The sequence below is a fragment of the Myotis lucifugus genome, unplaced genomic scaffold (assembly GCF_000147115.1).
Source record: "Myotis lucifugus unplaced genomic scaffold, Myoluc2.0 scaffold_435, whole genome shotgun sequence".
Lineage (NCBI taxonomy): Eukaryota > Metazoa > Chordata > Mammalia > Chiroptera > Vespertilionidae > Myotis > Myotis lucifugus.
In genome coordinates, this window is record NW_005871483.1 from 651376 (window position 1) to 678205 (window position 26830).

Genomic DNA, 26830 nt, shown 5'->3' on the forward strand with positions numbered 1-26830 from the left:
GGCGACGCCAGCGAAGGCGCGGCCTGGCGCCGGGCCCCCGAGGTGGTGCGCTCCGGAGGCCAGCCCGGCCCCCCTGCCCGAGGGAGTCGGGAGCGCGGAAATCCTGGCCCACGTGGTCTTCCCCGGGCAGCGCCCCCGCCGCCTCCGCACCCCCCCCCCCCACTCGGCCTGAAGGGTGCTGGCTGTGGTTCTCGCGCTAATTGGGAGTTCACCCCAATTCCGGTGTTGGATTGTTTTGCCATAGGTGCTCCTGCAGAACACGTGTGTACAGCCAAAAGCATAGATGAGTCTTACCAACTAGCACGATTTCTTTTCTCACGAGCAGAAAAGAAAAATCACTGCACCGCTGTTCTGCTCCGTTGTCCCTCTGCAGCAGTGATTGCTGCTGCCTTCAGCTGCCTGTTGAGGGAAGACTCATTCATTTATTCTTTGGAGTGTTTTGCTTTGTCTTCCTGTTACAGTTTCAAATAGAGAATTTGGTCTAAGGCTTTTAGATACCTCCTGCGCTTAAGTCCTTCCCGATGAAGTAAGGAGTCATTTTAAGATGTGCTGGTGGTCCAAGTTTGAGTGTTAACTTACTGAATGTGTTATTCTGCCCTCTTCACTTTAAATTTTTTTTTTATTTGATCCTGCCTATTTTGCTAGCTCAGAGCTTAAAGTTAAGTTTGCAAATGTTATCTTTTAAAAGTGGAATCCTGCATTTGGAACTGAAAGGAACAATGGAGATGGGTTCCTCCCCAGAGAGTAACTTGCCCTCAACACAACTATTAATGTAATAGCCAGGACCAGACCTCACAAATCTATCTCCCTCCTTACCCTAAAGAAAAAAGCGGGAGTAGCTGTTGAGAATGCCAGGAAACAATAGATACAGCTGCTTTGTTTAAAAGTGTTTGCAGACGAGCTTGCTGTTCTGTGTGTGCCTTTCCTGAGCGTTTCTGGGCGGTGCACCAGCTGGGAATCCCTGTTTTGGCCCTGGGAGGCAGCCTTGTACAGATGAAGGAGCCTGGGCTTGCCTGCAGGCTCTTCTTCCTGCCTCACTGTTTGAACTTATTAGAGTCACTTCATTTTCCAATTATGCATTTCAGGAGAGTGTTGTAAGCGTCTAAGGAGATGAAGCAGAATATAAATAGCTGAGCTTGCTCAGCAGCACACACGAGGTTCTAAGGGCTTTACATATATTATGTCATTCACAACTACACAGGGACATGGCTTCTGTTATTCTCTCCATTTTACAGATTAGGAAACTAAGGCCCAGAAAGATTAAGTAATTTCCCCAAGGTCATAAAGTTGTACTGCCTAGTGGAGCTAGGAAATGAACCCAGCCTCGGACTCCAGACCCTGCTTTCCTAACCATAGTGCCCGCCACATAACAGGTGCTGCTTAGAAAAGGAACTACAGGCCCAAGGTCCCAAGGACAGCAAGCCAAGACTTTATTGCAGTTTAAGCCCCTCCCAGAAAGGTGACTGTTAATCAGATTAGGAATTTCCTCATCAACACTAGTGAGGTTATCTACCTAGTACGACTCCTGCTGCTCCCAAAGAAAAGTGCACTTGTCTGAAAAAAACAATGATCCGTCCTTGTCTTACATCAGCAACTTTCTTGTCCTGCTCAGTTTCTGCCTATTAAAAACCTTGCATTTTTTTTTTTTTACAGCTTCTCAGAGCTCCCTTCTATTTGCTAGGTGGGATGCTGTTCAATCCTGAATTATTTAAAAAAAATTTTAAATTGATTTCAGAGAGGACTGGAGAGGGAGAGAGAGATAGAAACATCAATGATGAGAGAAAATCATTGATTGGCTGCCTCCTGCACGCCCCCCCCCCCCCCACTGGGGGTCGAGTCTGCAACCTGCGCATGTGCCCTTGACCAGAATCGAATCCTGGACCCTTCAGTCCACAGGCTGACGCTCTATCCACTGAACCAAACTGGCCAGGGCAATCCTGAATTATTTAATAGAGCCAATTAGATCTTCAAATTTACTCAGTTGAATTTTGCTTTTTAACAGTACTCAGTTAATATGAGTTGAATCTGAAGTAACCTGAAGAAGCTTCTCAGAGATTTATTGGGACAGATGTCTAATCGCCGCCTCAAACTCAAGGTGTCAAAGGTTGAATTCCTGGTTTGCTCTCCTCCCCTAATTGCCCCAGGCCTGCTCCTCGGGGTCCTCATCTCAGCGTCTGAGGTGCTCAGGCCAGAACCCTCAGTGCCAGCCTTGCTTCTGATCTTTCCCTCACACCCACAGCCACTCAGCCGGCGAATTCTGACCACTTCTCACTGGCTGTACCACTACATCTCTGGTACAGAGCTGCCATCATTCTATTACCTGGGTCATTGCAGTGGCCTCCTAACTAGTGCCCTTGCTTCTACCCTGATCCCTGACAGACTTCAACATAGAAGTCAGAGGGATCCTAACTTAAAACGTAATTTGCATCATTTCACTCTGCTCAGGACCCTCTAATGCAGTGGTTCTCAACCTTCTGGCTCTTTAAATACAGTTCCTCGTGTTGTGACCCAACCATAAAATTATTTTCGTTGCTACTTCAGAACTGTAATGTTGCTACTGTTATGCATCGTAATGTAAATATCTGATATGCAGGATGGTCTTAGGTGACTCCTGTGAAAGGGTCGTTCGACCGCGAAAGGGGTCGCAACCCACAGGTTGAGAACTTCTGCTCTAATGGCTCCCATCTCACTCTAAGAGCCTACGGAGTCTTACAGTTTCTACTCCTGTCCCCCGATCCTCCCTACCTCGATGCCTCATCTCTGCATTTGCCCCTGGCTTTCTTCATTCTGCTCTCTTGGCCTTGCTTTTCCTCAAACATGAGGCACAGCTCTGGTTTAAGTCCTTTGTGCTTCCCTTCCACCTAAAATGCTTCTGCTTCCTCACCTCCTTCAGGTCTCAGCTTAGATGTAACCGTGGTGAGCCTTTCCTTGGCTCCTCAGTTTAAAACTGCACTATGCCCCTCCCCTACCCCTAGCATCTAATTCCTTTCCTTGCTTTATTGTCCCGATAACACTTCATAACGCTTCAGAATAGCAAGAATACTGTTTGTTTTGCTTATTTATTTGCTGGCTGCCTCAGTTTCTTCATCTGTAATATGGAAGGAACATTGATAATAGTACTGAACTTGTGGGTTGTTTAGAGGATTAGATAAGTTACTATCTGTATTGCTTTTAGACCAATGTCCAGCATGGGGAGCATTATATCTGTGTTTATTTTATGAGCAGTGTGCTGGATAAAGATTACCTAAGAAAAAACCAAATACTTACTCTCTAGCAGAATGGTTACTGCTTTCAGTTCTTAGTTGCTCAGTAACCACAATTTCAGCACTGATGAATGATGCCCAGGGCCTCTGGTCTGAAATACTTCCCAGCACTAATAGGATATTCTGACTGCAAATTTAAAGCTTAGAGTTGAGGTTCAAAGATAGAACTCCCACGTCGACTATAATTTAAGTGTCATGCATCTCCCTTGGCTTTAAGGAACAAGTATAATGGCTCAGGAAGAATTTGAAAAGATTGCCTGGTTGCAGTGGCTCTGAGTTATGACTGCCCAGAGCCACACAGGTCTGGACTGTAGGTGATTAGGGCACAGGGCTGGGGAGCCGTGCTGACTTAACCCCACTTGACATGGTGCTACTTTAGTTAGCTGGTTTGTCCCAGAGTATCAGACCCACTGGCAGTCCATTACCTCCTTCCTCTCAAGCTTGTCATGAACAAGTTTGTCATGATTTGCTACTGGCAAGTGAGCACTTATTTCCAAAGGGAACATATTTTTCTCATCATGCTCCATTCATTTTTGAGAGCTGCTTATTATAACTATTTACTTTCCAAGCCTATGCTACAGACATCCACACACAAACACACCATTGGCTGCAGTTTGCCCAGAATGCATTGGATCCTTCTACTCCTAGCAACACCTACCTTGTTCTTGGCTCACTCATTCAGCAAATATTAATTAAGCACTTGTATATCTAAGTAGACCCTTCCTTGTCTTCGTGGAGCTTATGTTGTAGAAGTCTAGATCAAGACTCTGGCCTTATTTTTCCCAAATTGGTAGTCATATCGTCATGGAGTGCACCTTAAAGGCACTTGAATAATCTAATTCTAGTGAATCTATTGTAGAATGCCACTCTGGTACATCAGTGGAGTTGCTCCCAGCCAGCCAGACAAGCTAGCTTTCTGTAAGTCATAAATGTCAGGGTACCCAGGGTAAAATCAGCTTTTTCCTGGAACCAAATGAACTTTCTAGATATTATATTTCCCAGGTGAGTGACCTAATTCTCACTATGGTACATATGTTCTATTCTTTTCCATACCTGTATTTGCCTATAAGCACTAAAGGTATTTATCTCAGTTCAATTAGAGAGTTGGTGAATGAGGACATTTCAAAACAGTGGGAAAAAAGTCTTCCTTCCATGATATCATTCAGCTTTGACAATTGGGTATGAATTTAGTAGCTCTGAATCCTTTCATTTCTGTTAAGATGGAGTATTTGCTGGCATGCTAATTATATTTCTATACAGTGTTAAAATAACAGCCCTTCAGTGCGTACATAACCCCTATGTGTACAATATTAAAGAATTAGTTTTACTTAAATGACTATGGTAGAAGAGTTCTTGAAATTTTGGTGGTTGATGTACATTTTTAAATGCCTTAGGAATTAAAGTCTGTGTAGTGCCTTACGTATAAGCAGATGAGGGTGTGTTTGTAGCCTTCTGGAGAGAACAAGAGAAGCCAACATTTTTAAAAATGGAAATTTAGCCCTGGCTGGTTTGGCTCAGAGGATAGAGTGTCGGCCTGTGGACTGAAGGATCCCGGGTTCAATTCCGGTCAAGGGCACATGCCTGGGTTGTGGGCTCGATCCCCAGTAAGGGGCATACAGGAGGCAGCTGATCAATGATTCTCATCATTGATGTTTTTCTCTCTCTCTCCCTCTTCCTTCCTCTCTAAAATCAATAAAAATATATTTAAAAATAAAAATGGAAATTTGGAAACCCTTCTTTTCGTGAGTGTGAAGGAAAGAAAAAGAGGAAAAGATTCAGACAGGAATATTCCGTATTACTAGTAATCATTTTAGTGGCAGAGCAAGCTTGTAGATACAAGATGGTTATTTCCCTGATAATATTTAATCTTCAAGTGATAATTGATGCATATGAAGCCAGTTTCCATAGTCCCTAAAACAGGAATGTGCCAATATAAAGATATATTTTAAAGAGATTGGGACAATCAAATGAGCAATACTGATAGACTAACAGTCAGCAATACCATTAGAGTTATCCAGCCAGCCAGCCTGTCAGCCTTCTGGAAGCCATTGAAATGAAAGCTCCTAGGACAAATTAGTTTCTCCCAAGGGCCAGCAATGAAATTTAAAAATAAATTTTAAGCATAGTAAATATTTTGATCATCTGCTTTCTGTAAAGAAAAGTTGAGATTACTAGCCTGGTTTCCGGGTCCTAGCTGAACGCTTGCATATATTTATTTGCTAACGTGTAGAATTTGAAATCCCAAATCACCTCTCTTCTTTTTAAATTACTCTCCCTCCCCCCCTTTTTTTGGGACAGGACCTGTTTACACTGGGCCTGTAAACGCAATCATGGTCAGGTGGTCTCTTACTTGTTAAAATCAGGAGCCGACAAAGAGATTCTTACCACAAAAGGAGAAATGCCAGTCCAGTTAACATCAAGGAGAGAAATCAGAAAGATAATGGGAGGTGAGTCTGAGTTTTGGGGCAGCTTTTGATTTTGTCAAACTGATTTAAGACGGGTAGTATTTTTGGCTGTATTCTTTTTTTTTTTTTTGGCTGTATTCTTTATGCGATTCAAGCAACCAGTCTGCTTCTAAAAGCAAAGACTGTATGACTGTGCCAAGATAGTAATTCTATGTTGTTTCTGGGAAGGTAGGCATTATAAGTTTTTTAATCTGTAAAATTTAAGATGATAAAAACGGTAATCATAAACCTAATGAAATATTCTTTTTCTTGAAGAGGCACAGAACACTGACCGTGGAATTCTGTCATATACCAAAGCACACTAGGTTTCACAGGACACTCGTTTCTTGCCCATTTCTGAAGGACTATGTCTAGGTTCTGTGTTTTCCTCTTTTTCAGTGGAAGAAGATGATGATGGTGACAACCTCCCCGAGATGAAGAAGGAGTCAGACCTGCCCTTTGTTCCCAACTATTTGGCCAGTCCAGCTTTCCCTTTTATCTACACCCCCGTGGCAGAGGATTCGGCCCCGCTGCAGAATGGGGACCCCTCCACACCCCCTGCCACACCCCCTGCCTCACCCCCTGGAGGCGGCTCCCCTGCATTGCTCCCCCCTGGGGACCCTCCCCCACGGGGGGCCTTTCCGAGGGACCACACCTCTTTGGCGCTGGTGCAGAATGGGGATGTGTCTGCCCCCTCTGCTCTACTCAGAACACCAGAAAGCACAAAACCTGTTTGTCAGCCACCCGTGACTCAGAGTCGATCACTGTTCTCTTCCGTCCCGTCCAAGCCACCAGTGTCTCTGGAGCCTCAAAATGGGACATATGCAGGACCAGCGCCAGCGTTCCAGCCATTTTTCTTCACGGGAGCATTTCCTTTTAATATGCAAGGTAACTCCTCGTCAGCAGCCGCCTCTGCAAATGGGCAGGCAGTATCTGGAGCTCCAGAGCTTTCCTTCCTGGGTTTTTGGGGTGGAATGTATTTATGTGAAGTATAAATACAGACTTACAGAAAAGCTGCAACACTAGTAGACTAGTAAGGAGCTCTCTTTCCTCAAATTGTTTGCCTTTTGCCCCTTTACCCTGAACTGTTTAAGTGTGTATTTCCTAAGAATAAGGCTAGTCCGTTACATAATTAGACACAACACAATGATCAAATTTAGGAAATGTAACCTTGATATAGAATACTGTTTTCTAATCCATAGTCCATACTTAAATTTTGTCAGTTATCTCAACAATGCCCTTCATAGCCATCCTCACTCCCTCCACTTCTGCCCCTGCCCCTGATCACCCATAACAGTTAGTTTTCATGTTGGTTTAGTCTCCTTTAATCTGGAACATTTCCAGCCTTTCTCTGTCATTGTGGACCTCAATATTTTTAAAGAGTTCAGGCCAATTATTTTGAAGAATATGATTTCCTGTCATTGTCTATTTACTAGTTGGTATTCTACTGTAAAGAAGGGCTTTCTTTTCTCCTCCATTTATATCAGTATGAATGCAGGTTCTTATTCTATTCATTGGGTTATAATCCGTTGCTGTTACTTTGATGTTCAAATTATGTCACATTTGCCCAGAGGGCGCTTCTTTAAGCCAGTTCTGTGTCCCTCGGACATGGCACATCCTTCCTGGACCACTACCTTACTCTCTTGTACAGCAAGATGTTTACTCCCAAAGCCAAGGCTCCTCCCTTGGTAAGGTGCACTGTACTCAAATCATAATTATACTTTAATTTTTATTAGTAGCTTTTTGCCCTTTTACTGCACTTAATACAAGGAATTTCATATTTCATAAATACCTTTAGATCCACAATTGTTAAATCTTTTTAGAGTAATTCATGTACCATATCTTGCCTGTGCCTTCTTTTCCCCTCCCTTCTCCTTCCCTGCTTATATGTAGTTTAACTCCCAAACCCATTCTTAAGCCTTTACCTTCTTAGTTCCAGCAGCAGAAATAAATGATCCTCTGTACAGTTGTGATGGTTGTCCCCTCCCCAGCCCACCTCCACGCCCCCTTTTACTTTAGAAGCACACACAGGCTTAGGTGCAGGAAACTGCCAGCAGAGCCAGAACTGGGCTTGAGCAAATCTTGCTGGTGCCTAGCTTTTCCTCATTGGGTGGCACAAGCATCTTCTGGAAAAGATCTTAAATTACTTAGGCTGATTATGCCAGAACCATCCATTAACATTTCTCCCTCTTTTTTTTCTAGAGCTGGTGCTCAAGGTGAGGATTCAAAACCCATCTCTTCGAGAAAATGATTTCATTGAAATTGAACTAGACCGACAGGAGCTCACCTACCAAGAATTGCTCAGAGTGAGTTGCTGTGAGCTGGGTGTTAATCCAGATCAAGTGGAGAAGATCAGAAAGTTACCCAATACTCTGGTCAGAAAGGTAAGGCACGGCCTGCTAAGCCCGAGTGGTTAGTTGCTTTCTGCATTTGGAAAATACCCAGTTTCCTCCTTGGTTATGAGTCATAGTTGAAGAAATGAAGATAATAGAAAAGGAGAGAAGGGTTGTTTTCCAAATATAATCATTGAGCTTTCTTTCTCTCTACTGGGTCTATAGGGACATTGGCCTTTCTGATTTTTGTTTGTTTCTTTGTTTTGTGGCCTTTTTGAAAGTTGTAGGATCCCAGAGAGAATATTCTGACGTACCATTCACGTTTCCATTCAGTTGTTTCTGTGTGGCTCTATAAGGATTATCTTAGTGCACCATCAGAATGAGGTTAAATTACAGGGCAAATCCACATGGATGCATGTGTGGTCCTCCCAACATCTCTGGGTTTTTTGAGCATCAGGCTCTGCTTCTCAGAGCACGTGAGTAAAACTGATTCCTGCATTGCCTCTCCCTTCAAGGTGTGCTCATCCGATAGCAGCTGCGGCTAAGGGCTTCCGCCCTTCCAACCAGCCCTCGCCCCTGGGCCTTTCCTGCACTGTCACTGACAGCCTGCCCCAGGGATTTTTGTTTTTGTTTCTGTTTTTGTTTTTAGGCTTTAAAATGAGCCAAGAAACTGATATCAGTTCAACACAGCATACCATATAGAAAGAGACAAGTGGCTCCTCTTAATCTGATTAACCTATTTTTGTTTTAGGACAAAGATGTTGCTCGACTCCAAGATTTCCAAGAGCTGGAACTGGTTCTAACAATAAGTGAAAATAATTTTCTGTTCAGAAATGCTGCATCCACACTGACAGAAAGGCCTTGCTACAACAGGAGAGCTTCAAAACTGACTTACTAATGCCGCAGGGACTTTTGTCACTGAGTATTGTGACAGCGCGTCACCTCTGGGCCAAGGACAAGCCATTGATCTCAATGCCTTGGATGCCGGAGGGCCGCTGGTGCCACTGAGTAGTGTACACTAACATTGTCCTGCCCAGGTGGGGAGCCCCTGACCCTCAAGCAGTGGTGCCACTCTTCCAAGCCTCTTGGTGCACAATAAACCGATTGCTCAACGCTGTGAACAGTGAAGTGGTCTGGAGAGGCAGGAGCCGGCGGTTCCATATCCAGTGTGTTTTACGTGCAGCATGTAAGAGAGCGGTCCACAGTGCTGAGAGAGTGAAGCCTATTTCTAGCCACTCCTGTTGACAGTGCACCTGAAGGGCCAGGATGCACTCGGCTTGGTGTTGCACGCTCACAACTGTCCTCAAATGTGAACCGACTCGAGGAAAACGGGAAAGCACAGGTGCTGGACAGATGGGTTTTAGTGTGGCTTGTGGCTGTGAGGTTCCATATAACATATTTATAATGTTACTCAGGTGAAAAGTATTTAAGGTTACAGTTACCTAATTGTAAATATGCTGTTAACCAAAAGAGCTTCCCCTCCCCCACTTTTCCCTTTGTAAACACTCATGACTCCTCTGTCTCCAGTCGGCCATTGCCAAGCCCTAGACAAGCACCTCTGCATTCACTTCCCTTTGTGGTCACTAGAGGGCTCTCCGATGCCTTCCAAAAGAGCAACCGCGGTTTTTGTTTTGTTTTGTTTTTTTTAACTGAAGTGATTCCTGCCATCTTCGTGTTTAATTGCACCATATGAGAAGAGCACAAACATTGCCTGTCCATGTTCTCTACTTTCATTTTCCACTAGAAATGAAAAGCAATTTTTGAGACTGAATCTGTTGCTGTTTTAAAGGTTATTGTAGGAAACTGAGCTAAAGGAGTTAGGATATTTATTTTTGTATAAAAGATAAAGATTATTTTGAAATTATTAGGATTTTTACACAACTCTGAAATCTGTTGCTTTTGTAAACAAATTGTTTTATCTTAGGGATCTCCCATAACCCCCACCAATCCAGTACCCCCCAAAAAGGCAATTGCAAGTCTACCAGGCTTTGTTCTGAAAAATGAAAAACAAAAAGTACACACCTGATTAAACTCTTGGACATGGCATAATAATTTTTAGAAGAATGCATTCAAGGATTCTTTTCCTTCAGTGTCATTAATGTGAACAGAAAGCCACTGTCTTGTTGAACAAACAGCTTAGCTTCAGATGTGAGAACGAGCACATAGACAGGAGAGCAGGGGTTTGAAGCCAGCTGTTGAAGGGCACCCTGCTGTCCTAAGAAGCTTTTCCCCATAGTGCCTATAGTTTCCAAAGAAACTTCACTTCCTGTGTTAACTTTATTGGGTGGAGAGAGAATGTGCAGAAGATGTCGGGGGAAGAGAATGCGGTGCTAAGATGACGGCCTCCTGCTGCTGCCCAAATGCTGAGCTGAGGTGGAGGTGTTCGCAAGGCCAGCTTCACGGAGTCACCGTTCAGGGACCGAATGTGTTTCAGCACTTGCTGATGGTGACTTACCCTTGTACAGTGTTTGCATGGCAGAGTAAAGGTTACTTATTACTCCCTCTCTCTGAGGTACTTTAAAGAAGAAACCTCCCTTGTGTTGCAAACCAATCAGAAGCTAGTTTATCTAGACATACTAACCTCTCTCCCCCTTTCCTTTAAAAAAAGTTTAATGATAAGATTAGTTCTATCCTGAAAGAAAGAAATTCAGTATTAACTCATGTCTAAGTCACTGGGGTTAAAGCTTCCAGCCACCCAGATCAGTTAGCGATTCAGAAGCAGTGGAGGCCTCGCTTGGGGGTGACCTACAGAGGAGCAGCTCCGGGCTTTTCCAGGGCTTAGGAACAGAGGGAGCCAGGGGCTGGCGTCTCAGGTGAGAGATGGGCCCTACACGGGTCTCTTCTATAAAGTCCTCTGTGGTCCAGTGACCTCTATGTATGGCCGTAGAATAAGACTGCACAGTTGCTGGTAGGTGAGTCTAAAGTCTTAATCTATGCATTCAGAGAAATATTTTTATATGCTCTGTGTAATTTATAACAAAGGGTTTTTCTTTTTAGCTCTGTTACTGTGAATTCCCCCCTCCTCCACTGCATATTTAAAGCATGTGTTCATACTGTGGGCAAACATTCACTGAAGATAATTTTCTTTGTGCATTGCTGACTGTTCAAATATAACAAGTATTAAAATTAAATATTAACTGACCAAGCCCATATTCTTTCATTTTGGCTTCCTAAACAGCACTTTACTTCTACTCATAGGGGGTTTAAATGGTTGGACAGTCCCAGGGACAAGACGCTGTGGAGGAAGCATGGGAGGGACCGCTCCTACCTGAGCCTCCTGCATCCTGCTGCTGTGGTGCTCACGCCCTGGCAGTGGCGCCTGGAGACAGATATCTTGTGCGGAGTCTTCCCTCCCAGTTCTCAGCAGTCAGCTTCATTTCCCCGGAGTAGCTGAGCCAGCTAGATGGAGGTCATCCTATTAACTACATTTTTTGATTATTCTATTTACTTCACACAACTGAGCCTCTCCTTCGGGCTGTCAGCACCTGTCTTGGCCTCAATGAGCTCAGAAGCAAACTCCCTAGACAGGAGAGGAAAATACAGCTTTACACCTTCATATCTTCAGCTGAGAACGATGCTGAATGAACCTGCATTTCTGTAGGTTTAGGGCAGCCAGAGCCTCACAAAGCAGACGTCAGGCCAAATTGATCTAATAAATCAGGGCGCATAGCAGAGACCTTTTCTTAGCACCAAGCAGAGGAAGAATAATATGGGCATTTGTGCTTTCATACTTGCTTTATCACAAGGATGGAAGTCTTCTTGCATACACTCATAAACATCCTGAGCCAAAAGAGCCTGCCAAAAAAAAATTGTGGTTAACCTTTAACAAATGGTCCTGTAGCACAGGCTGCCCCAAGGCACAGAGCAAAACCAGATCAAAGGAGGCCTCTCCACACCTCCTGCAAACCATTTAGGGTGGGGGGAGAAGACAAACCGTCACCCACAACCAGTCACATCTTACCAAGGATGAAGACTGCTGAAATGAAAGAGGAGACCAGGAAACTTAGTAACAGAGAGAAGAGATCCATTCCAAATAGAAGGTCTTGTGCAGGTAAACTGACCCACAGAAAAAAACGGATGGTTTGCTCAAGAAAGCAAAACCCACCCCTCGTCTCCTTTACCAGCCAGGGACCGGCAGGGCTGCCTGCGCTCCTCCCACATTCAGCTTCAGCCCGACTGAGGAAGACGGATGGCTCCGAGCCGCACTGGCCATGGAGACCTGTCTGGAACAGCCTTCTAAAGGAGCGAGGAAATGAAGTGCCAGGCACTTTGCCGCCCCTAGAGAAGCGGGCTTACAGGTCTGAGGGATGACATAAACGCGGAGGTGTTCCCAGCAGCTGTCCCAAGAGGCCTCAGGTCAGATTTCAGGGACTTCATTTCTCACCTTTTTATAGTATCTGCACAGCAGAACGGGAACTTCTGGCAATTTCCCAGTGAATTTTGGCTGTGAAGACAATATTTCCAGCCCAAAGCTCTTGGGTCTGAAGTCTTCAGATAATTCCAGCCATGTAGATGTATACTGAAGTCCACCTCCGCCTCTCCCCCTTCCTCCCGCCTCCTTCCTCCTTCCGAGGCCCTAACCCCCACCCCGGCGACCAGGCGGAGACAGCCCTCCCCGAGATGCGTGTTAGTGACCACGCAGCTTCATTTCAGCACTGCTCCATTTTTAATGGATTCAGGCCAGCACTCCAGAGTACAGGACTCAGTTCTTAGGGACGGCCTGACCTGGCAAGCTTCTGTTTCAGGAGGAAAAAGCTTTATTTTTTTACAAAAAGACTTCAGAATAGAAACTATGAAAAGTCATCCAGGGGTAGGGAGGTTGCTCCATGAAGTGATTGCAAGCAGTGTCGTGGGGACAGAACAGGAGGCTGGGAATCAGGAGATCCGGGGACTAGTCTGGGCTCTGCCTCAAACCATCTGTGACCTTGGGCGCATCAGGCACCCCCGGAGCCTCGCTTCCTCATCTAAAGCATTTCGCACGCTTATCCCCCGGAGCGCTTCACAGGAGCAAAAGTCTAACAAATGCCCCCGGCTACCAGGTTTATTCTGCAGACAGAGGTGGTGTCCTTTTCCTTTCTGAAGAAAACCAGGTCAGCCAGGAGGAAATCCCAGGAATCTATGTTAGGCAAGACCAGCATCTCTGGCCATCCCATAGAAGATGCCTCTGGCTGCGATGAGGTTGGTTGGAGAATCAAATTCAGCGACTGTCCCTTTGTCCAGCACCAGGACCCTGGCCAAAAAAAAGAAGCGGTCAGGTCTCCGTCAGCCCAGACCTGGCCCCGTAGCCCGACCCTGCCCTTCTGGGTACTGCTCAGGCCCTGCAGTGACATGCCAACCCTCCCACTTCAGTCAGCCCACCCAGCACAGCCGCTGCGCCCCCTGTGCACACTTGCAAGGCTGGCTATTTTAGCCGCTCCGTTTGCTCTCCTGGCAGATGAGGCGGTTTCTGGGATCAAACACAAGGTTCCTATTCATCTCTGTGGGCCGGGGCTCCGAAAACCTTCCCTAATGAGCCTTTCTCCTGGCCAGGGTCACAGGACTGTGCGTGGGGGAGCCACAGGCCTGTGCGCTGGGCCCTGTGTGCTTCCATCTGCTTTGTGCCAACTCACAAAGGCACACGGCGGGAAACCGGGCTGCAGCGAGCCCTGACACTGGAATCTGGGGCTGTGGCTGCAAACCTGGCTGCTGCTGCTGGGTGGATCTCCCCCACCCACACACACACAGTCAGACCTCGGCCTGGGGTAGGTAATCACCGGGTGCACCTGGTACAGGGCCCACAGGCTGGCTCCCAGGGTGAGGCAGGAGTGGGAAGGGCTCTCCCAAGCCTGGGGAGATGCCCCTGGGTGGGAGGGTGTAGAACACACTCTGTTTCCCCACCTATGGGACGCCCAGAACATGTCCTGGGAAGGAGTGTGTCTGGGGACATCACTGCCACTTCCCATACGGGAGCCCTGGAGACTGCCCTCTCCCTTCTCATTACATGTAGGGTATTGGGATGCTTTCCCCTGGTCCTAGAAGTGCAGCAGAGCAAGGCCTGTCCCTCTCTGCCCTCATCTTGGTTCCACCGTCTTCTTTGCTCTTTGCAGGTCAGCCTCATGTGCCTTCCTACCTCAGGGCCTTAGCACGTGTTGTATCCTTGGCCTGGCATTTTCAGCATCCTCCCTCTCCCATCTCCTCCCCCACCTCCCAACTCCTACTCATCCATTAGGGCCTGGCTGGGGCTTCCCTTCCTTAGGAGAGAGAGTCCTGGCTGCCCTGGGGAAATGGGCTTCCTTGCGCCCCGACCCCACGGACCCCTGCTGCCTTCCCGCAGGGTCTAATTACATGGACAGTCGCATGGGTATTCGATTAATTTCTGTCAGCCCCACTACCACTCCCAAGGTCAGTTTGAGCCTTCTCCCCGCAGAGCTGCTGGTGAAACCATTCTCATTTGGGCCCGAAAAACAGACTCGCTCAGCCCAGCCCTGTCCCTTATCTGGATCCAGGGCCCAGCACTTCCTGCCCACCCTCCCTTCTCTTCTCCAGTGGGGTCCTGGATGGAGTGGGGAGTAGGGTGGGACAGGGATGGAACAGACAGCGTAGGGCATTCTCAGCTTGGTGCCCAGGCGCCTGGGGGTGTGTGGGGACACTTCTGACACAGGGACGACAGCTGCCCACGGCCCGTCCATGGCACCGTCTCCCCCTGCCCATGCCCTGTGGGTGTTTATTTTGTGAATGAAGGTCTGGTGGTGTACTCGCACCCTCCTCCTTCACCATAGATCTGTGGCCGGGTCCTGCCTCCCCGTCTGCATTCTGAGCTCCCAGGCCTCCAAGGGGCCAGCCTGCTGGGCCAGCACGGCTCACTCCCATGAGGCGTCTGAGTCACCCGGCCCCTCCCCTCGTTCTCAGCACCGCCCTCTGACATTGGGCACAATGAGGGAATAGGTCACGGTCTTTCTTTTTGGCCGAGTGAGCTGCCTCTCCAAAGAAGCCATAGATTCCAAGGACAAGGCCTCCTTCCTAATCCTCCGAGGAAGTGGCCCTCGGGAGAACTCCAGTAAGGAGCTGGGGAGGAACCGGACATTTCCCAGGATCGCCTGTCACTGGCTCTGACTGAGGGACTGAGGTTCAGGAAGGTTCATCCAATTGCCCAAGGTCACGCCTCTCTCCCGCATCCAGATAACCTTCCCACTGGCCCAGGCGACCCCACCAGCCCCTCCCTGCTTGGCGCCCCACCTGGTGTAGTCCATGATGGTGTTCAGCCGGTGCGCGATGGTCAGCACCGTGCAGCTCTCGAACTGGGTGCGGATGGTGGCCTGGATGAGGTCGTCCGTCTCCAGATCGATGGCGGCCGTGGCCTCGTCTAAAACCAGGATTCGGCTCTTGCGAAGAAGGGCTCGGGCCAGGCACACAAGCTGCCGCTGACCCACACTGGACATGGGGAAGGCAGACATCACCAACTGGGGACCCCCAACCTGCCCCCAGGCCTCACTCTCTGAACGGTTTCTGTCTCCTCTCCTTCCCAATGGCCCAGGACTAACCTCTTTCATTTCTACCTCAACCCTGACCTCCTGGACCGGGAGTCGGTGTCGAGGTCTGGATACCAGAGGATTAATGTGGGGCCTCGAGGATAGAGCCAGTGCTCAACAACCCTAAAATCTCCAGCTGTCTCTGGCACCTGGCCACTTCTTTCTTTGCCTTCTTCCTCCTCCTTACTCCTCAACTAGTGCCATGATGTTTCTCTGCTTCATTCTATCAGTCATTTACACCTTAGTGAGAAATACTTAAATGACTCTCTCCGGATATTTCCACACAGATGTCATCTTGCTGAACCTAATATCACACAATTCAGATAGCCTCTCCTGCCCCCATGGGAAATATAGGCCAGGGCTGTGGGAACGAGGAAGGAGAAGGGCAGGGAAGGACCTGGGGGACTCCCCATGTCTGGTTACTGGGGAGATGGAGGAAGGGCAGGACGCATACCTTCAACCTCTTCCCTTGGAAGCCAGAGCTAGTGAACAAAGCGAGGCTGTGTTCCCAACCACAGAGGCTGCAGCAACCCCACACCCAAGGACAAATACCTCAGCCCTGCCCAAAGGGGTGAGTCACCACAGCCCAAGTGAAGGCCAGGCTCTCTCCCTGGCCCATTCCCACAACTAATGAAGGTTTTGGCCGCAGAATGAGCCGCCAGATAGAACGCGGGACTGATTTATGGTGGGACTGGCACAGGATACAGGTTCTACTTAAAGCAGCTACAAGCTCAGTGAGGGAGGCAGGGAGCCCATTTCTGTCTCAGGTCCTGATGTACGTGGGGATGGAGGGGATGCTCTGGGGAGGTGCTGATGGCAAGCAGGAACAGGAGAACGGGCCAAAAAACAACCCTGGGGCGCGGGGTCTGGAAGCTCAGGCTTGTCGGCCAGCTATGCCCAGCACGGCTGTGTAAGTGAAATCCCGTTAAAACGCCGTCTTCCAGGGCTGCCTGCGGAGGCAGGGACATCCCATGGGTGGCTACAATGCAACAAAAAAAAGGTTTGGGGCAAAAGCCCCCACTCTCCTGAGTTTCTGCCCTTCCCCTTGCTCTCTGAGCAGCTTTGGGCAAATAATTTTATACGTTGGAGCCTCATTTCTGGCTCACAGGGCTGCAGTCAAGATTAAATGAGATAGTGGAGGCCAAAGTGTTTTGAGCACCACTCAGTGCTGAGCAAATGTAAAAGCTTTCTGGTTTTGTTTTTGAGGTCTGGAGAGAGTCCAATGGTATGGACCAAGTAGAAGAATAAGAATATGAATAGCTAAATTCTCCAGGAGTGTATAGGCTAAGCACGTTCCATTTAATCGCAATGACCCTGAGACGGCTCTGTCCAAATGGCAGCCATGGGCCTCAGGAGGCTATAGAGCAGTTGAAGTGTGGCAAGTCTGAAGTGGGATGTGCTGTAAACGTGAAAATACACATGGGATTTCCAACTTAGTCAGAAAAAATGTAAAATATCCTAATCACTTTCATGTCCATTACATGTTGAAAATATATTTTTTCTATATATCAAGCTAAAGTAAGTACACTATTAAAATTTATTTCACCTGTTTCTTTTTCCTTTTCTTAATGTGGCTACTAGAAAAAATTTTAATTACACACACGTGGCTCACATGATATTTTCATTGGGCAGGACGGTGCAAAGAGGGAGGGGACCGTTTTTACTTCTATTTTAGCGTGGGAGAAAAGGAAGCACAGAAAGGTTAAGCAACTTGCCCGAAATCACACAGCTAACACAGGTATGGGATTCTCAAGCTTTTAGACCCAGTAAGAAGAGATTTCTGGCTCTCCTTGAGGCACAGCCCAGAGGCCGGGGATATAAAATCTAGGGCTATAAAGAAGCAAAGAAGGACCCAGAGAGCTCACATTCCTAAACTACAGACGAGACTGCATCCATCTGGGAAAATATGATTTGCCTAAAGCACTGTAGTTGTCCTCTCACCTGCTCCACAAGTTCAGTCCACACCCCCGCCCCTGCTCCCCGTCTTCCCTCTCCCCTCCCCCGGCCCGTTCCCCCGGCCAGTATGGCATTGAAAACCTACAGGACAGCCTTGGCCTGTTTGGCTCAGTGGATAGAGTGTCGACCTGCGGGCTCCAGGGTCCCAGGTTCGATTTTGGTTAGGGGCACATGCCCAGGTTGTAGGCTCAATCCCCAGTGGGGAGCATGCAGGAGGCAGCCGATCAGTGATTTTCTCTCATCATTGATGTTTCTATCTCTCTCTCCCTCTTCCTTCCTCCTTAAAATTAATAAAAATATATTAAAAAAAACAAAAAACACCTACAGGACAAGTCTGAATAGGGCTTTGGAATCTCCCAGACCTGGTTCAAATCCCAGGCCTGCCTTTTCCCAGCTATATGACTTTGGGCCTGCCTCAGTTTCCTTCCAAGAGGGACCATGGACCACCTCTAGGGCTTATGGGAGGAGACAGTGAGATGGTGCATGCCTGGCACACAAAATATGTTCAAGACAAACAATGCCCCTAAGGGCACCCAGGCTGATGGGAGCGGGGAGGGCCGGAGGGGGCTGTTACCTGAGATTCTCCCCTCCCTCGGAGCACTGGAAGTCCAGGCCCGCGGGCTGGGAGCTCACAAAGGTGTTCAGGTGGGACAGCTCCAAGGCCCGCCATATGTCTTCCTCCGAGGACTTGCCGAAGGGGTCTAGGTTCATACGCAGGGTCCCCGAGAACAGGATGGGGTCCTGGGAACACAACAGGGTCTTAGAAGGAGGTAGCTTGGGCCCCATAAGGAGCCGGGGGGTAAAAAAAAAGGGGGGGATTTGAGGCGGCAGCATTCCCACCCTGTCCCCAGCCCTCCAGGAGGGAGGCAGTGGCCACGGAGGTAGAAAATGCCTGTGGGGAAGCGATAAACCTCAGCTTTGCCATCGCTAAGTCCTCCGCTACAGCAGGGACCCGCGCGCTAATCTGACTCCGAAGTGTCCGCTCAGCAGAAAAACGCCCCAGAGGAGCCAAAAAAGGGAAATGCCATTTAGAGCCGAGAAGCAAGGAAGCTGGGACCGAACATCTCGGCAATAGGCTGCTTTAAGGGGTCCTAGGGCCCTGGCCCCATCTGCTGGCCCCGGAGGTTGCAGGACAGGGTCTGATTGGGCCAGGGGACCCCTGACCCTCCCGGATCCATAACAGGTGGCCGCTCTGTGGCTCTGCTCCTGCTGTCTGGCTCTCCAGCCTCGAGGTCCAGTCTTGCCTTGAGGAACAGGGCTGGGGTCTGCCCCCCAGGGTAACTGGCCAGTGTGGCCCGTCCATGTCCGGTTCAGACCTGGGGGATGATGGTCAGCTGAGAGCGCAGGTCATGGAGCCCCATGTCCGCCACGTTGACGCCGTCAATGCGGATTTCACCCTCTGCGGCCTCCAGGAGGCGGAACAGGCTGAGGGTCATGGATGATTTGCCAGCCCCCGTGCGGCCCACGATGCCCACCTGGAGGGGGTGGGGAGCAGCAGTCAGAGGGAGGCCCAGGGGTCAGTGGGGGCACCTCCTGGACTCCCCTAGAGAGGCCAGCAGACAGCTGGGATGGAGCACCCGCTCTCCCAAAGACCCACTCTCCCCACGAGGGGTACAGTCATGTCCCAGGCACAAAACCACCCACCTTCTCGCCGCCGAGCACGCGCAGACTCAGATCCTTCAGCACCAGATCCAGGCCTGGCCGGTAGCGCACGGAGTAATTCCGGAACTCCACCTCGCCCTGCGTGGGCCAGCCTGCAGGAGGGCGGCTGCCCTCCACCACCCAGGGGGCCTGGCATGAGGGGAAGATGAATAAGAGTGCAGGTTACACACCATAAAGCCAGCCTTGCTTGGAGGCAGGGGCAGCCAGATTGTCAAACAAGCAAAGCAGCCCTGGCCGGTGTGGGTCAGCCAGTTGAGCGTTGCCCTGTGCACCGAAAGGTCACCGCTTTGATTCCTGGTCAGGGCACATACCCAGGTTGCGGGCTCGATCCCCAGTATGTTGCATGCAGAAGGCAACCAATGGATGTTTTTCTCTCTCTCTCTCTCTCTCTCTCTCTCTCTCTCTCTCTCTCTCTCTCTCTCCCTCCCCCCTCCCCTCCTCTCTCTAAAAAGTAATAAAAGCATTTTTTTTTTTAAAAAAAAGCAGTAAAGCAGCCAGTACAGACCTCCCTCTCTCAAGGAGGTGTCAAAAGATGGCCCAGCCAGTGTGTCTCAGTGGTTGAGCATTGACTTATGAACCAGGAGGTCACAATCTGATTCCAGGCCAGGGCATATGCCCGGGTTAGGGCTTGAGCCCCAGTAGGGGACACGCAGGAGGCAGCCAATCAATGATTCTTTCTCATCACTGATGTTTCTATCTGTCTCTCCCTCTCCCTTCCTCCCTCTGAAATCAATAAAAACATTGAAAATAAAAGTACTATGCCCGTACTTAAAAAACAAAAGAATGAACAGCAGGGTTGTGGGGGTGGGGGTGGGGACAGAATTTTTTAGGATATGGAGACAGGATCATGTGTATAGATAGGGGGAAATGGGAATGCTAGACATGAAAGGGGAGAATCTGAAGATCCCAGCAAGTGGAGGGTTTGAGGGATGATGGAAGGTTCCTGGGAGAGGCAGGGGTAGATGGAGCCACAGGGGCAGGAGAGGTCCGGCTGGGAGGAACCAGTGGGGTGGCAGCTCAATGGAGACCGACAGGGAGAGATCCAGTCACAGAACCCATCCCTTCCAAGAAAGGAGGGATCATTTCATCTGCATGTCACCGAGAGGTAGAACTAGACGAGAACAGAAAAAATGTCCCCTAGGTTTGGAACCAGGGAGGTCATGGGTGAGCGGCTTCAGTGGAGGGATAGGGCCAGAAACCAGTGGGCAGGGGGCAGCTGAGCCCAGCGATGCTGAGGAGAGCGTTTGTAGACCATATTTTAAAACAAGCTTCATGACAAAGGGGAGCAGAGAAACAGGGCAGTGGGATGCAGAAAGGGAGGGCTGGCTTGTGTGTCTAGATGGGAATCATCCAACAGAGGGAGCGAGGTGGGCGCATGGGAGTGGGGTTTTGTAGAGAAAGAGAGAGGAGGGCAAGGGGCCTGAGAGCACTGGTGCTGGTGGGAGCGTCGAATCCAGGCTAGATGAGCTGACGGACAAAGGGACAAAGACAGGTGTCACAGGATGGGGAGTCCCAATGAGGTCAAAGTGCTGTGATTGTGGAGGGTTTGGAATCCGTGAGCTGGGAGGGATGGGAAGGATGGGCTAGACGAGGGATGCGTGGCACAGAGACCTCAGGGATGGGCAGCTTCTGGCACAGGGAGGTCTGGGGTTGGAGCATGGGAGGGTGCAAATGGAGAAGTCGGAATCTCTCAGGAGAGGACAACTCCCTCCCCAGGCAAAGGGCAGGCTGCGCACCATTGCTCCTTCCACCAGGCCGGTGGCTTTGGCCGGATGCTCACCTTCCCTGCTCATCCCGGCTGACCGGTCTCTTTGGGTGCATCACCCGGAGCTCTGGTCTTCCACCCACACCCTGCAGCGTGTCTTACCTCCCCGAGACATCGGAATCTGCTCAGGGGCAGAGCCTGTCTTGCTCCGTTGGGAACATCTATGCCCTCTAGCAAAGACCTCTGGCTGATGCCCAATCAGGATCGAATGAATAAATGAATCAATAAAGAGCCACCCGAGTAGCTGGCTTTTGAGCTATAGCAGCCGTTCTCAACCTGTGGGCCGCGACCCCTTTGGGGGTTGAACGACCCTTTCACAGGGGTCGCCTAAGACCATCGGAAAACACATATATAATTACATATTGGTTTTGTGGTGAATCACTATGCTTTAACTATGTTCAATTTGTAACAATGAAATTGGGGGTCACCACAACATGAGGAACTGTATTAAAGGGTCGCGGCATTAGGAAGGTTGAGAACCACTGAGCTATAGGGATGGTGGGCTACTGAGAACCCTTCCCCAGCTATTCCGGACTCCCCCACCCCAGGTTCACCCCAGTACCCACCTCGGTCTCCGTCTTGGAATACTCCTTGACTCTCTCCACAGCCACGATATTAGACTCCAAGTCTGATAACATCCGTATCATCCAGTTCAGAGAAAATGTCACCTGGCCAAAGGGATTGGGTCATAAATAGGGTGACCTCTCCCTTCCCCACCGCCTGCAATGGCTTTGGGAGGCGTTCAGACTCCTTGATTTTGCTCCCCTCCCATCAGTGACCCAGGGGGGCCTGGGCAGGTCCATAGGGTGTGCCACCGAGGGCTCTAATCACAACCGCACCTCCGACCGGGACAATGCAGACTCACTAGTAACCAAGGGCCAACAGGGCTAGAGTTCCCCACACTTTGATATGCACGAGAAAGACTTCCCAGAGACCCTTGCTGCCGAGCCAGCAGGTCTGTGGGAAGATTCTGCGTCTCTAACAAGCTCCCAGATGATGTTGCCACAATTGGTGCTGGGACCAGACTCTGTGTGGCAGGGAGTCTTGACAGACAAGCAGGGTCCTGAGCCCCATCCGGCGCGACTGGTGTCAGAAGCCGCATTTTAACAAGATCTCCGGGTGAATCATCGGCACATGGAAGTTTGAGAAGAGTGTGATTTGCTTCACAAAACTCCAGTTGCCAGTAGTGACCTGCCCAACCTCCAGCCCAGGGGCTCTCCCTGCAGGCATGTGAAATGGGGTGTCTTCCAGCCCTATACCCCCTCCCCCAGGAACCGTCAGGGCGGAGGGCCTTCTAGATCTTGTGCTCAGGCAGGACAAGTTCTGTTTGTGTTTTGGGACCAAGTGCCAAGATAATTTCTCCAACACCCCAAGGTGGAGCATCTCCTCCAGGCTCTGAGAACATTTTGTTCCTCCCTCCACCAAGACCTGCTCCCCAGCATTATAATCCCCCGCGGGGGGCAGGGTGGGAGTGTCTCTCCATGCTTGCCTGTGAGCTCAGCCCCTCCCCCCCTGCCCCGTGAGCGGAACCTGGGGCTGGCCCCCCCATGGGCAGAGCGAGGTGCTCAGGAGATGCCTGTGGCACCGGTGTGGCCTCTGCCCCAGTCCTGGCCCTGCCCTGAGGCCCGGAGCCCTGCATACCTGTAGGGCATAGGACACAGACAGGCCCACCATCCCTGGACTCAGGCTGCTTCTCCCAATGACAGCGAAGAGTGCAGCAAAGAACACAACACAGTTCCCCAGGAACTCCACTCGGACCCCCAGCCACCTGCAAGGATGGGACAAGGAGGAATTGGGGCAGAAGCAAGAAGGGGGGGGAGTTTTCTGCTTCAGGGGAAGGAGGGGCTAGGCCCCAGAACACTGCAGGGACCCCAATGGGAGCTGCTGGAGGGGCAGGGGTGGGGAGGAGGCCTCTGACCTGTTGGAGGAGATGCTGGGGTAGCAGCTCCTCTGGTTGATGTCCACCTTAGCATCACTGATGGCCTCAAAGGCCTGGCTGCGGCCATAGGCCCGGATGACGCTGGAGCCAGTCACCGTCTCCGAAAAGTGCGAGTAAATGGGCGAGCGGCTGACGGACTCCAGCCGCTTCAGCTGCCGCGATGTGGCCACATAGAAGCGCTGGCGGAGGACGAGAAAGAGCGTGTGGTCAGGACTGCGGAGCCCAACTCAGCCCTGCACACCCTCTGAAGCACCAGTGATGTTTCTATCTCTCTCTCCCCCTTCCTCTCTGAAATCAATATAAATATATTTCAAAAAAAAAAGAACAAGCCCTGACCGGTTTGGCTCAGTGGATAGAGCATCGGCCTGCGGACTGAAGGGTCCCGGGTTTGGTTCTGGTCAAGGGCATGTGCCTTGGTTGCGGGCAACATCCCCAGTGGGGGGTGTGCGGGAGGTGGCTGATCGATGTTTCTCTCTGTCTCTCATCGATGTTTCTAACTCTCTATCCCTCTCCCTTCCTCTCTGTAAAAAAATCGATAAAATATATTTTAAAAAAAAGAACAAAAAAACAACAACAACCCCATCCATATACACATATGTTTAGAAATGTATAAAACGAAGGTAGGTAAGGATAATATGTCTCAAACTGTTAGCAATATTTTATTTAAAAAATAGCCAGCAGGAACGCGTTCTGGGGCCAGTCACCATTTACAAGGATTTCATTTTATCCTAGCAACAACCCTATGATTGGGTCTACGATTCTCGCTGTTTCACAGGCGAGGAAAACAAATGTCAATCAACGAGGGAAAGGAACAGACTCCAGTGATGGCGAACCTATGACACGCGTGTCAGAGGTGACACGCGAACTCATTTTTTTGGTTGATTTTTCTTTCTTAAATGGCATTTAAATATGTAAAATAAATATCAAAAATATGTCTTTGTTTTACTATGGTTGCAAATATCAAAACATTTCTATATGTGACACGGCACCAGAGTGAAGTTAGGGTTTTTCAAAATGCTGACACGCCGAGCTCAAAAGGTTCGCCATCACCGGTCTACACCCTAACCAAAGCCAGCCGTGACCCTGGGTTCTGCCTTCCCTGTGCCTTGCCTCACCTCGGTCATCAGCCCTCACAAAGCCCCGCCCACTCGAGCGCCCCGCCCTCCTAACAGCCATGTACCCCACCCCCTCCCTGAGCACCTGCACCAAGATGTAGAAGACAGCCAGAGGCAGGATGACCACGGCGAAGAGCGGCGTGCTGGCCACGATGACCACGAGGGTGGAGATGGAGGTGTAGAAGGAGCTCAGCAGCATGAGGATGGTGGGGGCCAGAGCCTCGTCGATGACGCAGATGTCCTTGGAGAAGCGGTTGAGGATGCGGCCCGACGGCGTGGTGTCGAAGAAGGACTGTGGCGAGCGCATCTTGTTGTGCAGCAGCGCCTGGTGAAGCAAGCGCGCAGCCCGGACGCAGCCCACGACCATCATGACGGACGACAGCACCACCAGGACCCCTGGTGGAGGAGGCGGAGGGGCGCTCACTCACCCGGGCCAGGTGGCGGGCACGCAGGCGCCGGTTCCGAGGTAGGGGCTGGGCGGGCCCAGAGGCAGGTGGACACTAGGGTGGGTTAGGGAGGCCTTGGGGCTGGGCCATGGCTGTGATGGTGGAGGGAAGGGCACGGTTTGGGGGACTGAGCAGCTCCGGGGTGAGAAAGGGGCTCCTGGCGTCCCTCCCCGTTATCTCCGCAGGCTCACCTTGCAGAATTCCCAAGGTGGCATACACACCCAGCCTCTGGGTGGTGCTGTTCTGTCGGCCACCCACCGTGGCCTCGTTGGTCCAGGCGCTGAGCCACATGTTGGCGCCAATGGCAGCTGCACTTTGCCCCGCGTACAGCAGACAGATGACCAGTGTGGTACAGAGCCCCACAGACCTGGCATAATCCCAGAACACGTTCAGCTTCACCTGCATGGCCGTGGCGGTCAGGGACAGAGGAGTCCTGTGAGCCCCAGGACTGCTGGGGACCTGCAGCCCTCCTTGTCCACCCTCCTCACCTTGCCTGTCTCCATCTTCTCCTCTTCAATCAGCGTTCCATTTGCCTTCGCCTCTGTTGCCTGCGCTAGCTTTTCTGCTGTACCCAGGCGCCGCCGGGGCGCAGGCCGACCTTGGCCCTCCCCCTCCGAGGACATGGTACTCAGCTGTCTGTGGAGGCAGCTGGTCAGGCCCGGAGAGGAGGCCTCGGACTCACCCACAAGACAGAGCCCCAGGAGGAGGATGCAGGCGGCCGCAGAGGCCCAGGCCAGGGTGTGTGTCGGAGAGGATGCCCATCCACCTGTACCCCACCTGGCAGGGCTTGGGGAGCCCCGACCCAGCTGCCCGGGGGGCCGCGCGCTCTCAGGAGCTCACCTCATAAACTGCTTCTGGACCTCATACAGGACCGGTTCATTATCCATCAGGTCTGTGTGGCTGCTGAGTGTGTCTTCAATCAGCAGCACCTCCTCGTCGTCTGCCTCCTCCAAGGCTGCTGCTGGGTGGGAGGAAGGAGACAGAGGTCTGCTAGCTCCCTAGAGGCCCCCATCCCTACTTCAGTGAAGGAGCCGGAATGGACAAGCATGAGCTAAGGAAGACGAGAGGGGCTGAAAGGGCAGCAAGAACAATAACAACAAAAATAAGTGACCGATTTTGTGTTGGACAAGGAAAAGGGCAGCAAGAAAGACTTAGGTGAGACCAGAGGGAAGACTTCCCATCAGGGGCTATAGAGAAAGGGACTCAGATGTAAGGGTTAGGAGCGTGGGCTCTGGAGTCAGACCGGCTGCGCTTAAATCCTGCTTCCTCGCTGCATGGCTTTAGGCAGGCATGGAAACCCGGGATAATAATAGTACCCACTTCATCATGTCATTGAGAGAATTAAAGGAATAGATGTGTGTCAAGTGCTCAGCAAGGGGCAGAGCCCTTAGTAAATGCTCAAGGCGTGTTAACTTACATACAGCAGCAGGCAAGAAAACCCAGGGAGCCAGCCCAGGGTTTGGGGTTGGGGGGCTGAGACCGGACGACAGGGGGCGAGGAGCAGGGGTGTCCCAGAAGCCCAGGGACTTACATATGTTCGATGAGGACAGGAATTTTTCTATTTGTTCACTGCTATCTCTCAGTGTTTAGAATCGTGCCTGGCCACAGTCATTGCTCAATAAATACGTGTTCATAAATAAATGACATATGCACCAAACAATGTCTCCAGGAAACAGCCTGGGCCCTTATGCCCCTTTGACTGAGGCTCTGAGGGCGCCCAGTTAGGGGAGAAGAAGAGGAAGGACTGACTACATCCAGCTCCCTTTCCCTCCTGGTGATGTCTGACCATCACACAGAGGGTCCAAGTTCCCCGGACCCTCCCTTGCACAGCATCGGGCCCTGTCCACAGACACGCAGAGACCCCGAGGCAGGGGAGATGCTGGGAGGGCACAGGGACATGGAGGGCCAGGGGTACCGGTCCTGCTGCTCTCCTCCAGGCGTTCCTCGCCCTCGTCCGGTGCGTAGTTGTGGAGGAAGTTGGCGAAGGAGCCGTTGCGCTGCAGGAGGGCTGGGTAGGTGCCCACCTCCGACACCTGTCCGTCAGCCAGCACGACGACGAAGTCTGTCTGGGGCAGGAAGCTGATGCCGTGGGTCACCAGCACCCGGGTCTGGGGAGAAGGCAGGGGGCTGTCACTCCCACAGCCCTCAGCACACCCCCCAACCACAGGCCCAGGGCCCCGGCGTGAGTGTGAGGTACCCATGTGCCAGGGAGCCCGGGCAGGCACATCAGGGACTCACCCGTGCTCACCACAGCTGGCTCAGTGCATCTGGGCTGTGAGCTCCCATCCCACACTCCTGCTTCTCACATCCCCACACCTCCAAGTGTCACCCAAACCCCTTGGCCTCCCACCAGTTCTCTCCTAGGCCCTAGATCTCGCCTTAGCCCCACAGCTTCCTGG

At 50.6% G+C, this 26830-nt stretch overlaps 2 protein-coding genes across 4 annotated transcripts in view; one reads left to right on the forward strand and one right to left on the reverse strand.

The window, feature by feature from the left end:
- Positions 1 to 311: 311 nt before the first annotated feature.
- On the forward strand, positions 312 to 11185 carry ANKRD40 (ankyrin repeat domain 40). Of its 3 annotated transcripts, none has more exons than XM_014468201.2 (5): positions 312 to 526; positions 5562 to 5710; positions 6107 to 6595; positions 7910 to 8091; positions 8792 to 11185. In XM_014468201.2, the coding sequence occupies exons 1-5, from the start codon at positions 522 to 524 to the stop codon at positions 8936 to 8938; spliced, it is 972 nt and encodes a 323-aa protein (XP_014323687.1). In that variant the 5' UTR covers positions 312 to 521; the 3' UTR covers positions 8939 to 11185. The 3 variants fall into 3 exon arrangements, with proteins under 3 accessions (XP_014323687.1, XP_023599974.1, XP_006102925.1); XM_023744206.1 differs by lacking the exon at positions 312 to 526 and adding an exon at positions 1987 to 2095; XM_006102863.3 differs by lacking the exon at positions 312 to 526 and adding an exon at positions 2629 to 4265.
- Positions 11186 to 12687: 1502 nt separating this feature from the next.
- ABCC3 (ATP binding cassette subfamily C member 3) overlaps positions 12688 to 26830 on the reverse strand; it is a 40821-nt gene continuing 26678 nt past the window's right edge. The window contains 13 exon segments of the mRNA XM_014468182.2: positions 12688 to 13270; positions 15256 to 15450; positions 18079 to 18245; positions 18821 to 18979; positions 19149 to 19295; positions 21498 to 21599; positions 22573 to 22699; positions 22850 to 23049; positions 24071 to 24381; positions 24623 to 24830; positions 24920 to 25067; positions 25272 to 25392; positions 26347 to 26539. Of these exon segments, the coding sequence (XP_014323668.1) occupies positions 13162 to 13270; positions 15256 to 15450; positions 18079 to 18245; positions 18821 to 18979; positions 19149 to 19295; positions 21498 to 21599; positions 22573 to 22699; positions 22850 to 23049; positions 24071 to 24381; positions 24623 to 24830; positions 24920 to 25067; positions 25272 to 25392; positions 26347 to 26539 (2187 nt within the window). The 3' untranslated portion in view covers positions 12688 to 13161.

Excerpts from the sequence above, each read along its gene's own strand:
- ANKRD40 (XM_006102863.3), top strand. The coding sequence starts at position 4,237 with ATGAACTTTCTAGATATTATATTTCCCAG. Across the intron at positions 5,711-6,106 it reads AATCAGAAAGATAATGGGAG|TGGAAGAAGATGATGATGGT; the intron begins GTGAGTCTGAGT and ends CCTCTTTTTCAG. Across the intron at positions 8,092-8,791 it reads CCAATACTCTGGTCAGAAAG|GACAAAGATGTTGCTCGACT; the intron begins GTAAGGCACGGC and ends TTTTTGTTTTAG.